Source organism: Anabrus simplex, chromosome 10 (assembly GCF_040414725.1).
Source record: "Anabrus simplex isolate iqAnaSimp1 chromosome 10, ASM4041472v1, whole genome shotgun sequence".
Taxonomy (NCBI): domain Eukaryota; kingdom Metazoa; phylum Arthropoda; class Insecta; order Orthoptera; family Tettigoniidae; genus Anabrus; species Anabrus simplex.
In genome coordinates this window covers 2850001-2862983 of record NC_090274.1, presented here as the reverse complement: position 1 = coordinate 2862983, position 12983 = coordinate 2850001, and the positions used below count along the sequence as shown (strand labels likewise).

The window sequence follows — 12983 nt, the reverse complement described above, 5'->3', positions numbered from 1 at the left end:
TCAAGAATTGATGAAAATTAAAAACTTATTGGTGCTGTTCATTCTAGATTCTAAAAAAGTCCAAAGCTAAAACGGATCCTCTTCATAATAACTTGCAGACCATTGGAATAACAACAGTCTTGAGTAAAGTGTGTACTCTTTCTTGGGTACATGTTCAATGTACCTGATCGTGATAAAATCAATGCCAAATTAATTATAAACAGCAGCTGAATGTTTAACAATAAATTGGATAAATTGGTTGTTATTAAAATGTTGTAATTATAAAAATATATGATCGTATGTTTTCTGTCGCATGAAGCAGTGTCAAGATTCCAAGTTGAGGCTGCTGTTTAATTGTGAAATTGTGTCCTTGGCATTTACGAACACTCATGTTGGATAATCTTTCTTGTTGAGGTGATTATTAGTCTTAGAAAGGGATATTGTCTGTAGTGAAATAAAAGAGAAGTTAGAATTAGTATTTTGAAGCACGCATATTAACAAGAAACCTTGAGTATCTAATATGTCAGATGTGCAGTAACTTACTCGTCAAGGCTGTGCTAGGTAGATCTGAGTGTTCTGGCAGCTCCTGCCTGACTAACACTACTGTTCCTGGTGTTATACATGTGCAGTAAAGGAGGAGTGGGGCGTAGAGGGGGAGAGGGGTTAGGTTGATCCTTATGCACCTGTGCTGTTACTGGAGGGGCGTTAATGGGGGTGGTGTGGGGAGGCCTAACGTTTGGCTCGGTGGATGAAACATCTGGATGAATGGATTTAGAAAGACTAGGGATTTTATTCTGATGTGAATTCATGATATATATTAATTTGGGTGTTAATTCATATAAAGGATTTTTATTTTCTATGACCTCATTTAGATTATGATTCGTATGATGGGTTTGATCCAAAAAGATATGTAAATTTTTTTTATTTTGTTCATTAACTTTCCTTTACTGATACTTCTAATTATAGTAAGATCCTTCTCTATTGATGTAAAGTGGTACCCTGTCTCAGTCATGTGTTGGCTCATGGCCGAGTAGTCATTATGTTTAAAGGCGTTGTAGCGTTGCATTATCTTGCGGAAAGCTCCTCCCAGATTGACCAACGTATGAAAATCCACACTGTGTACACGTTATTCTACACTGCAACGCCTGCAAGTTATTATGAAAAGGATTCGTTTTTAGAATCTAGAATGAACAGCACCAATAAGTTTTTAATTTTCATCAATTCTTGATATTCACAATGTGTAATGTGGCATCTTTTATAGTATAATTGTAGCATATTAATTTTAAGAGGTCTGTAATGTGTAAAGGAACTTTCATTGTAAACCATGTATGGATAGACAAGGTTTCAGACATTTGACCTTAAGGTTCCCTTCAGGCTGATGATGCCCTTAAGAAGGGGCGAAACATGTCCCTGAGAAGTTTGTATAGTATTATGTAAATTTCAACCACATAGCATGTAGCATGTGTTGAATAGGTGGTGATAATAAATAAATTATTTTTGTGATAATTTTGCTTACAGTCAGTTTCAATATGAGTTGTCACTTGCAAGGTTAATGTCAGATGAATGAACTGACGTATGTGTCAAATTCATATGCTGCGCACTGTTCGCCGATGCCATCTCTTAGTGAAACTGGAAAAGACTTTTGCATACACCTGGTAGTTCCTACAACTACTGAAGGCAGCAAGAGAATAATAATAAAAATAATGTTATTATTGGTTTCATGTCATACAGATGCTTGAGGCTGAGGTGTCAGAGGACTTTTCCATGCTGGTAAATCTACCAACATGAGACGGGCATCTGAGCACCTTCAAATGCCATCGGACTGAGTCAGGATCGAACCTGCCAACTTAGGTTCAGAAGGCCAGCGTTTCCACTGTCTGAACCAGTCAGCTTGGCAGGTACAATAAAGATAATGTTGGGAACATAAGAATGTTGCTGAAGTTTTGTCTCTCCTTTCCACCAACTGACAGTAACTTACAGACAGTCTCTTGCCTTATCTTGATGGATGCAGTAATTTTTCATCTGTCTCTTGGAAAAGGCCAGAGCCAGTGGAGCAAAGACATTCATGGCACGACAATTGAGCACTTGTCTGGCGCAGTCACTCCTCTTCTTGCCTTGAGGACCCAACCACCGCATGCTCTAATTTGGATAATATTTTCTTGAAATGTGAACATTCAAGATTAAGAATACTGTTGTGATTAAATTTCTTGCTCAGAAAGTAACTTTCTGTTCACTAACCATTCTGAGAAATTCTTAACACCGGTAATAATTTTTATTTTTCAACCAATTATGTTGGATGATAATCATAGAAACTCCAAAACTTGGTTGAAATTCTTACACAGTTACATGATATACAGTCTTGGAGGAGTACAAGAGTGCAGTCAAATGCAGTCTTAAAGGAAGTAGCTTGGGTAGCAGGGAAGGCCTTTCTTGCTCGCTTCCAACGTTGATGTCGGAATTAGAAAGATGTTTTTTGAAGATTTCATCTGAAGCGTGGCATTGTGCGGACGTGAAACATGAACAATAAGTAGCTCAGAAAGGAAGAGAATAGAAGCTTTTAAAATGTGGTGTTACATGGCATTTAGTGCCGGGAGTGTCTGAGGACAGGTCTCTTAATTTGACGCCCGTAGGTGCCAGCGGAATTAACCAATGATCGTTAATGCCGGGAATCGAACGCAGGACCCCTGTGACCAAAGGCCAGCACGCTAACCATTAAGCCATGGATGTTGTGTTACAGAAAAATGCTGAAGGTTAGATGGGTAGATCAAATCACAAATGAAGAGAACTGAATTGAATTTGTGAGAGGGGAACGTTTTGACAAAATTTGACTGGAAGAAGACAAGGCACATCCTAAAACTCACCCCAGTTAGGCTTAGATGGAAGTGTACGTGGTAAGATTAGTAGGGGTAGAACAAGGTCTGAATAGAACAAATATCAATCAATCAATCAATCAATCAATCAATCAATCAATCAATCAATCAATCAATCAATCAATCAATCAGTACTGATCTGCATTTAGGGCAGTCCCCCAGGTGGCAGATTCCCTATCTGTTGGTTTTCCTAGCCTGTTCTTAAAATGATTTCAAAGAAATTGGAAATTTATTGAACATCTTCCTTGGTAAGTTATTCCAATCCCTAACTCCCCTTCCTATAAATGAATATTTGCCCCAATTGTCCTCTTGAATTCCAACTTTATCTTCACATTCTGATCTTTCCTACTTTTAAAGATGCCACTTAAACTTATTTGTCTACTAATGTCATTCCACGCCATTTCTCCACTGACAGCTCGGAACATACACTTAGTCGAGCAGCTCGTCTTCTTTCTCCCAAGTCTTCCCAGACCAAACTTTGCAACATTTTTATAATGCTACTCTTTTGTCAGAAATCACCCAGAACAAATCGAGCTGCTTTTCTTTGGATTTTTTCCAGTTCTTGGATCAAATCGTGGTGAGGATCGCATACACCGGAAACATACTCTAGTTGGGGTCTTACCAGAGACTTATATGCTCCCTCCTTAACATCCTTACTACAACCCCTAAACATCCTCATAACGATGTGCAGAGATCTGTACCCTTTATTTACAATCCCATTTATGTGATAACCCCAATGAAGATATTTCCTTATATTAACACCTAGATATCAAGGTCATTTTGCAGTTGCTCACAATCTTGTATCTTATTTATTACTCTGTACAGAATAACATCATCTGCAAAATGCCTTATCTCTGATTCCACTTCTTTACACATATCATTGATATATATACGAAAACATAAAGATCCAGTAATACTGCCTTGAGGAATTCTCCTCTTAATTATTACAGGGTCTCACCTACTCTAATTCTCTGAGATCTATGTTCTAGAAATATAGCAACCCATTCAGTCACTCGTTTGTCTAGTCTAATTGCACTCATTTTTGCCAGTAGTTTCCCATGATCCACCCTATCAAATGCTTTAGACAGGTCAATCGCAATACAGTCCATTTGACCTCCTGAATCCAGGATATCTGCTAGATCTTGCTGGAATCCTACCAGTTGAGCTTCAGTGGAATAACCTTCCTAAAACCGAACTGCCTTCTATCAAACCAGCTATTAATTTAGGAAACATGTCTAATATAATCAGAAAGAATGTTTTCCCAAAGCTTGCATGCAATGCATGTCAAACTGACTGGCCTGTAATTTTCAGCTTTATGTCTATCACCCTTTTCTTTATACACAGGGGCTACTATAGCAACTCTCTATTCATTTGGTATAGCTCCTTCAACCAAACAATAATCAAATAAGTATTTCAGATATGGTACTGTATCCCAACCCATTGTCTTTAGTATATCCCCAGAAATCTTATAAATTCCAACTGCTTTTCTAGTTTTCAACTTTTGTATCTCATTGTAAATGTCATTGTTATCGTATGTAAATTTTAATACTTCTTTAGCCTTAGTCTCCTCCTCTATCTGGACAATTATCCTTGTAACCAACAATGTTTACATACCGCTGACTGAATACTTCTGCCTTTTGAAGATCCTCACATACACACTCCCCCTGTGCATTAATTTTTCCTGGAATGTCCTTTTTGGAACCTGTTTCTGCCTTAAAATACCTATACATACTCTTCCATTTTTCACTAAAATTTGTATGACTCCCAAATATGCTTGCCATCATGTTATCCTTAGCTGACTTCTTTGCTAAATTCAATTTTCTAGTAAGTTCCTTCAGTTTCTCCTTACTTCCACAGCCATTTCTTACTCTATTTCTTTCCAGTCTGCACCTCCTTCTTAGTCTCTTTACATCTCTGTTATAATATAGTGGATCCCGTATCTTTCCTTACCACCTTTAAAGGAACAAACCTATTTTCACATTCCTCAACAATTTCTTTAAACCCATCCCAGAGTCTGTTTACATTTTTATTTACCGTTTTCCACCAATCATAGTTACTTTTTAGAAACTGCCTCATGCCTGTTTTATCAGCCATATAGTCCTACTTTTAAGATCTTCCTTTCTATCACATTTATTTATTTTGAACTGCGACAAAAACAGCTTTATGATCACTAATACCATCTATTACTTAGGTTTCTCTAAAGAGCTCATCTGGTTTTACCAGCACCACATCCAGAAAATGTTTCCCTCTAGTCAGTTCCATCACTTTCTGAATCAGCTGTCCTTCCCATATTAACTTATTTGCCATTTGTTGGTCATTCTTCCCGTCGTTCGCATTTCCTTCCCAATTGACATCTGGTAAATTCAGATCTCCTGCTACAATCACATTCCTTTCCATGTCGTTTCCCACATAGCTGATTATCTTATCAAATAATTCTGAATCCATGTCAGCGCTACCCTTTCCCGGTCTGTACACCCCAAAGATATCAAGTTGCCTATTATCTTTAGAAATGAGCCTTACACCTAGAATTTCGTGTTTGCCATCTTTAACTTTTTTGTAGCTTACAAATTCTTCTTTCACCAGAATGAATACTTCCCCTCCCACCATTCCTATCCTATCTCTACGATACACACTCCAGTTCCATGAGAAAATTTCTGCATCTATTATATCATTTCTCAGCCATGATTTAACTCCTATAACAATATCAGGTAAATATGTATCTATTAAATTACTTAATTCTATTCCTTTCTTTACAATACTTCTAGGCCCCTATAGTTCAACACTAACATTTTAATCTCATCCCTACTTGATTTCCATTCCCTGTTCCCTTATCACCGCTCCCTATGCCACCCTGTTTCCCTGAATGTACCTCCCTATATTAGAGTAGATGTAGTAGTTACGTATTTGAGCTGTTGTTCCGACAACTGACGGTATTCGCTTTTAGTCTCTGCTTGGCAATTTGAATCTCGCGCTAACTGTGAATCAACCAACCATTGCAGAGAATTATATAGCTCCCGGGTAATATCACCCCGATGCAGTAGTTTTATTTGCAGAACTTGAAAGACGCGCGGATAATAAATATTATTTCACAAATGGGTTTGGAGTGTTAAATTTTTTCTGCTCCGAGTGACTGCCTATTTAGTTTGCCGATAACATTGTTACCTGAGTTACAGATTTTGAACCTATAGCCTACAAATGTCCCCGTGACAGCCGGTACATATCTATATTTTGAAGAATTTGAACATAAACCACATAGTTTATTTTGAATTTGGAAATATATTTGGTTAATTATAATAGCGACACGAAAGCTTTTTGTTCAATTTCTTCTTACGAGATTGCCGACAGTGATTCCTGTTACGGAAGCCTATACTGTACTGAGAAAACTGCTCTAAACAGTGCTACAAGCTGCTATTTTCTGCGTTTCATTAGGCAGAAAATACAGTGTTTGTATTTGATTACAGATTTCGTCTTTTTATTCCGTGGAATTACGTGACTCTGTGCTAATCTTTGCTCGTTTGTTATTTTTGTTGATCTTCGTTGCCATCATATATTCTTTGGTTGCTACACGGTGGCTGAAACTGTAAGCTGGGATTGGCTGATATTGTCAAGAAGCTATAGAGATTTGTTGTGAATGTGAAGCAGTATGGCTGGATTTACTGAAAGTGCATTCTTGAAGAAACTTGCCAATTTATATAGCTCACAACAGAGTATTCAGACTCTTTCATTATGGTTAATTCATCACAAGAAGCATTACGCAACTATTGTGAAAGTTTGGTTTCGTGAACTGCTGAAGGTGAAAGAGAGCCAGAAGTTGACGTTTATGTATCTTGCAAATGATGTTATACAAAACAGCAACAAAAAAGGTCCAGAGATGCGGAAAGAGTTCGCGGGTGTATTACCGAAAGCTTTTTCAAGTATAGCAATACCAGAGTGTGACGAACAAACGAGGAAAAGTTTGGAGAGGATATTGAGCATCTGGGAGCAGCGAGGTGTGTATGATGCGAGGTTAATTCGGGAATGTAGAAAAGGTTTGGAGATTCCTGGTAAAGAAGGGGCACCTCCCGTGAAGAAGCAGAAGGTGGAACCTGTTGTGGATAAGAAAGTTGTAGCTCCCCGTGCCAAAACACCGATACGTCAGCACAAGCTGTCCGAGACAGAAGTGGAGGTAGATGGTAAGAAAGAACGTCATACAACTCTCTCTCCACGTACTCCAGCACAAGATGCTCCTGAACCAGAAGAACTGATAAAAGCTCTCCTTGATCTGGAGAATTCTGCTTCAAGCGATGCTGCTGTACGTGAAAAGATCGCAGGATTGCCCCCTGAAGTTTCTGAAGTAAACCTGTTATCCAAGCTGGAAGACAGGGCTTCCGCTGAGAAGCTGGCTGTTCAAGTTAACGAGGCTGTGGATCTTCTGACGGAGTACAACGGGCGCTTGTCCTTGGAAATGGAGGACCGCAAGAAGGTGTCAGCGATGCTGCACGACTTCATCCAGGCGCAGAAGGATCTGCTAGCATATGCTGAACAGAGGCTGGAGGAATACACAGAGAAGCTGAATAAGGTACATTTAGTGCGACAGGAGGTGAAAGCTCATATGCAAAATATGCCTGACATGTCGCAGATCCCTGATTTCATTGGAGGACTGCCACCCCTTCCTTTTGCAGATGATCTCTTTAATGTTCATTAATTTATCAAAATAGAATTTTCTGTATTTACTGTACAGCATATATGCTAAAATTATTGCGCAAATCATAAAAGTTTCATTTGTTTATCAGATGAAAGATGAATTTTTATAGCTAATGTTTAAATTGGCTGGGTTAGATAGATTTAATATTAATCAGAGCTTTTGTATATAGTGTATTATGATTTACAGAAAAATAATTTAAAGCTAGATAAAAATAGATATACTATGTAGAATAAATCTTCCATTTATTTTACATTGAAGTGTAATCAATGCCAAAGACTGTCTTTAAAATACATATATTTTCCTTTTTCTTAGGGTCTTCTCATAGCTTAGGCTAGTTCCATAGCCCACTGATTGTAGCACAGAAATTAATTTTTCTAAAATATTTCCCATATTTATTTTTGCCTATAATTGATTGGTAATTACTAATTAGCATAATACTTCCATCTTTAAGCAGCCTTGCAAATAGTTAAGTTTTGGATGATCTAATTGGCTTGACAGGAAACGCAAATGATTTACATTGACATGGGATGAGAACATAAGTCCTCACATTGTGGAAATTCGTGTGTCTCTTCCTATCTGCAGGGTTGCTAGCACAATTTTTGATCAGTTAATCCATTACCATCACCTTCTGTACAGGTGGCAGCTATTTGTGGGGCCGTACGGTCTTCTTCGGAAGAATCATAATAAGTATGTACCTAGTTATAATAGTTGACACATTAAAGACTGAAAGAACGTGTTATGTTTGTTTCTCATAATTTTGCTGTGTAAGCTTAAATTATGGCACACACTTGTTCTAGAGAAAAATATTTTGTGCACCTAGCAACTTTATGTGAGTATGAGTTATGTTGTGATAAAGGAATACTTATATAAGCCAGTGAAATAAAAAAACTTATTAAGAAAAGAAATTAATTTAAGCCTAGATTATGATTTTTGTGAGATGAGTTCTTTACTTACAGGGGAACTGTTTGTGTTGGCCAGACCGATTGCAATCAAACTTGGATGGATGATCAATTAAAATATATAAGCTTAATGCTAAATAATATTTACTTTCTTAAAAGAAGAAATTAATTTATTTCTGTTTTAAATGGAAGGTGTTGTATTGGAGGCATTGATTGTGGTGGAAATTTGTAGGATGCTCAGTTAAGACATCAGAACATCAGTCTGTCCTTAGCAACATAAAATGAGTGATTCCAAACAGCAATTTGGCAGTTTCCTCGTTTGTGCTCATAAAATATTACATTAATAGCATAAACATTTGTAGAATTTCTTTCTTTCTTTCTTTCTTAATCCGCTTACCCTCCAGGGTTGGCTTTTCCCTCGGACTCGGCGAGGGATCCCACCTCTACCGCCTCAAGGGCGGTGTCCTGGAGCGTGAGTCATTGGGTTGGGGGATACAACTGTGGAGGATGACCAGTACCTCGCCCAGGCGGCCTCACCTGCTATGCTGAACAGTGACCTTGTCGAGTGATGGAGAGATTGGAAGCGATAGACAAGGAAACGGCCGTAGCGTTAAGTTAGGTACCATCCTGGCATTTGCTTGGAGGAGAAGTGGGAAACTACGGAAAACACTTCCAGGATGGCTGAGGTGGGAATCGAACCCACCTCTACTCAGTTAACCTCCCGAGGCCGAGTGGACCCCGTTCCAACCCTCGTACCACTTTTCAAATTTCGTGGCAGAGCCGGGAATCTATGTACAGTCAAGTCTTATGAATATTGGTTACAAATTTGGTTGATGTTTCTTCTTTTGTTCCCAGAAATGTTTCATTCTCTCTCACCTGGCTGCCCGTTCTTAGTCAGTTATGTTGTACTGTTTGCGTGTATAGGTCTTCAGTTTAAGTCTCACGTCGTTATTTCTCAGGATCCTCTTCTCTGTTTTCAATTTGTTGAATTGTCAAGCCTAATTCATTTAAATCTTCTTGGACTTCTTTGAACCAGTGATTTTTAGTTTTATTATTCCAAAAGTAGTTGAATACAGTTTCTGGTAGTCGTGATATGTGACAGAAAAAAGCAACTCTTCTTTTCCGCATTGTATCTATTATAGGTAGTAATCACCATTGTCCATCTACTTGGTGTTTTTTGTTTAGAATTGTTCTAATGATTCTTCTATCTATTTTCTGTAATTTATCCTTAGTTGATTTGGTATTCAAATTGAATAAGGTTGCTTCAGGCTTGATAATGGAGTTGTAGTGTTTACATTTTGCATTTATCGAGAGAGATTTCTTCTTGTAGGTTGGTCAAGTAATGTGTTGTGCTTGTTTTAATTTGGTAATTCTATTTTCAACTGATATTTTCTCTTTTAAGTTCCAAGTTATAATCTCTCCAAGATATTTAAATTTATTAACAACCCTAATTTGTTTGTTGTTAGTCAGTGTGATAGGTGATGTTTCCACTTGAAGGATAGCATCATTTCCGTCTTTTCAAAGGAGATTTGTAATCCAGTTTTTGCTGCTATTCGTTTTAATTCTTCAATTTGGAGTTTAGCCTCTTCCACACTACTTGCAAGTAGCGCAAGGTCATCTGCAAATGCTAGACAATTGAGTTTGATATTTTTGCCAATCTTGATGTTTGGCTGACATTTTTAGACCATTCTCGCACGACTTTCTCCAATGCACAGTTAAACAGTATTGGTGAGAGACCATCCCCCTGTCGAAGTCCAGTCCGGATTTCAAATGATTCGGACAACTCTCCTCGGAATTTAACTTTTGCTCTAGTGTTCTTGAGGGTAATACCAACAAGATTAATGAGTTTCTGGTGTAACCCAGATTCTTTAAGGATTTTAAGTAATGACTCGCGATGAAGATAGAGAAATATTAAAATATTTTCATATAATTATTCATATACTGTACATACCTGTGTGGTGACCATGATCTTTAAGTGCATGAAGTTCATATTTTCTGCTGGCTCGAGAAATGTTTTCACCATCAAAATGTTGGCGCGCAGGGAAGGAGAGGTGGTGGTATACACTAGATTGCGTGCCAAAAGCCTCTCCTCAGTGTTCCTATGAAGTGAGGGCAGGAGAAGGCCAGAATGTGCCGGCACACCTGCCTGGGTGGGGAGAAACTAAAATTAGTGGATAGTTTTACCGATTTACTTACCTCTCACTCTTCTCATTTCATCCTCATCAGGACGCGCAGGTCGCCTATGGGTGGGCGTCAGGTGAGCCGAACGTGTCTTGGGGCACTAAAAGCCATACGTCATTTCATTTACTGTCCTTCTGCCACTTTCACTCCACCTGTCTCCTCTTATCCTATTTTATGTTTATTTATACCTTATATATTTCAATCTTACCAGGTGAGTTGGCCGTGTGGTTAGAGGTGTGAGTTTGCATTCGGGAGATAGTGTCAGCAGCCCTGAAGATGGTTTACTGTTTTTTCCTATTTTCACACCAAGCAAATGCTGAAGCTGCACTTTAATTAAGGTTATGGCCACTTCCTTCCCACTCCCAACTCTTTCCTATTCCTTCATTTGCGATAAGACCTATTCGTGTTGATGTGACGTAAAGCAACTTGTAAAAAACAGTGCATCTTACATGAATTTAACTTACCTGTTATAAATTTCTAGCGATGGGTTGATTTGAATCACAATCTTGAAGTTGTCGTCTCTATAGTTTTACCACTCGGCTAACATGTCACTTGACAGTAAAAAGTTAAGTCATATGCGTAGACTATACATAGTACATTACCATTAAGACACATGGCATTGCAAAGTAATTCGTATTTATCCCAAAAGATGTCGCTGTCATGTGTGACTGAATTGCAATCAACATAACTTTGAGAAACAGTAAAAAGTACATGAAACCCAAAACTCAAATGTCATTACCACAACGCGTTTCTCCTGTAAAAAAGGAGACCATGTAGCTTGCATACCTTCATTTCAGCCGCATACATATCGTCAGCAAAATTACAGTATGAACAAATTCATTTAAAAAAATAGAAATAGTCTGGAACGTAGATGGGTGAGGTTTGACATCTTGGCCGTCATCGTTCAGGAGATCATGAGTCACTGTTTAACATTCTCTCTGTGTGTTTGTTTGTGACAGGATACTGCGCTAGTCAAAAATAGTACGTTCATATTTTTCACAATAATAGTGAAAAACCAAGTTCACTGCATCTATAGTTGACTGGATATTTCCTTCCTTTAAAGAACAGTGAGTACCATAAATTAAAATCCTGTTTTACTGGTAGCTGTAAACTGTGTGTGTGTACGGTGTTGGTTCGCCAGTTCCTGGCATATCTACCAGACCAATAATTGGTTCAGTTATGTTTATTGCATTCAATTGTTGTCACCGACAGTGGTTTCACTAACAACAGTCAGTCAGAAATTTTGTCACATCCAACCCAATCCTGTGACTAACCTGCCACTGTCTGTGGTATTTGTGGATCACAACATAACCTGCCACTGTCAGTGGTATTTGTGGATCACAACATAACCTGCCACTGTCAGTGGTATTTGTGGATCACAACATAACCTGCCACTGTCTGTGGTATTTGTGGATCACAACATAACCTGCCACTGTCAGTGGTTTTCGGTGGATTACAATGGTTACAAGTCGCTATGCTCATTACAATGGTCTAGTCATTAGCCAGTGCTGTCCTGCTAGCTGCTTTGCAGCCCTTTGATAAATGGCCAGCATTCTAACCATTTAGCCATGGAGTCGGGCATTAATTCCCAAGGGGAGTGTGTATGTAAGGATTTTCAAAAGGCAGAAGTATTCAGTCAGCAGTATGTTGTTGGTTACAAGGATAAAGTCCAGATAGAGGAGGTGAGTGATACTATTAAAATTTACCTGTGATAACAACATTTACAATTTACAATAATCCCAAGGATCCTGTCACTAGCTGGAAATTCTGATCATATTGTCAAAATAAAGTGTTCCAAGAACTACAGCGCCACCAGGCTGGAGCAGGCCCTGCTAGGCACGGAGAACGACTACGTCATTTGCTTCTGTCATGTTCTTGTTACTAGCCGTGGCCATGGAAGTGTTAGCCGCCTGTAAACCTCTCTTTTACAAACCAGTTAAGTTTTACCCGATCTAGTAGTCTCTTGATTTGATCTATATTATATTTGTACATTGTGTCAAACGGCCAACAGATACCAGGTCGTTGAATCTCCTATAAAACGATCCTCCATTAGAATAAATCTCAGCCTCCCAAAGCCATCACACACAGACACGGAGCCCGCGCTGGCGGATCCTGGACTTACACCGTGAGGTCATATGGCGCTGTTGTTGGTGATTTGTCTGTCGGATGGGGACGCAAAGCCTCATGCAGACCCCTTGATGCTATTCAACAGGAGTAGGCTATGTGCCGACACTGAGCTTCACCCTATCCCTTCCTACTATCATACACCACATCATTCATTTCATCTCCTTAACTCCTCAGATGCGGTTGACGTCAGGAAGCACATCCGGTCGTAAAAACTTGCTACGAAGATTCATCTCTCTTCGTTTC

At 38.7% G+C, this 12983-nt stretch overlaps 1 protein-coding gene across 1 annotated transcript; it reads left to right on the top strand.

Moving 5' to 3' along the window:
• The first annotated feature begins 6404 nt into the window (after positions 1 to 6404).
• On the top strand, positions 6405 to 8809 carry LOC136882379 (regulation of nuclear pre-mRNA domain-containing protein 1A). Its single transcript, XM_067155006.2, has 2 exons — positions 6405 to 7407; positions 8170 to 8809. Exons 1-2 carry the CDS (start codon positions 6493 to 6495, stop codon positions 8215 to 8217), a joined length of 963 nt encoding a protein of 320 aa, XP_067011107.1. The 5' UTR covers positions 6405 to 6492; the 3' UTR covers positions 8218 to 8809.
• The last annotated feature ends 4174 nt before the right edge of the window (positions 8810 to 12983 follow it).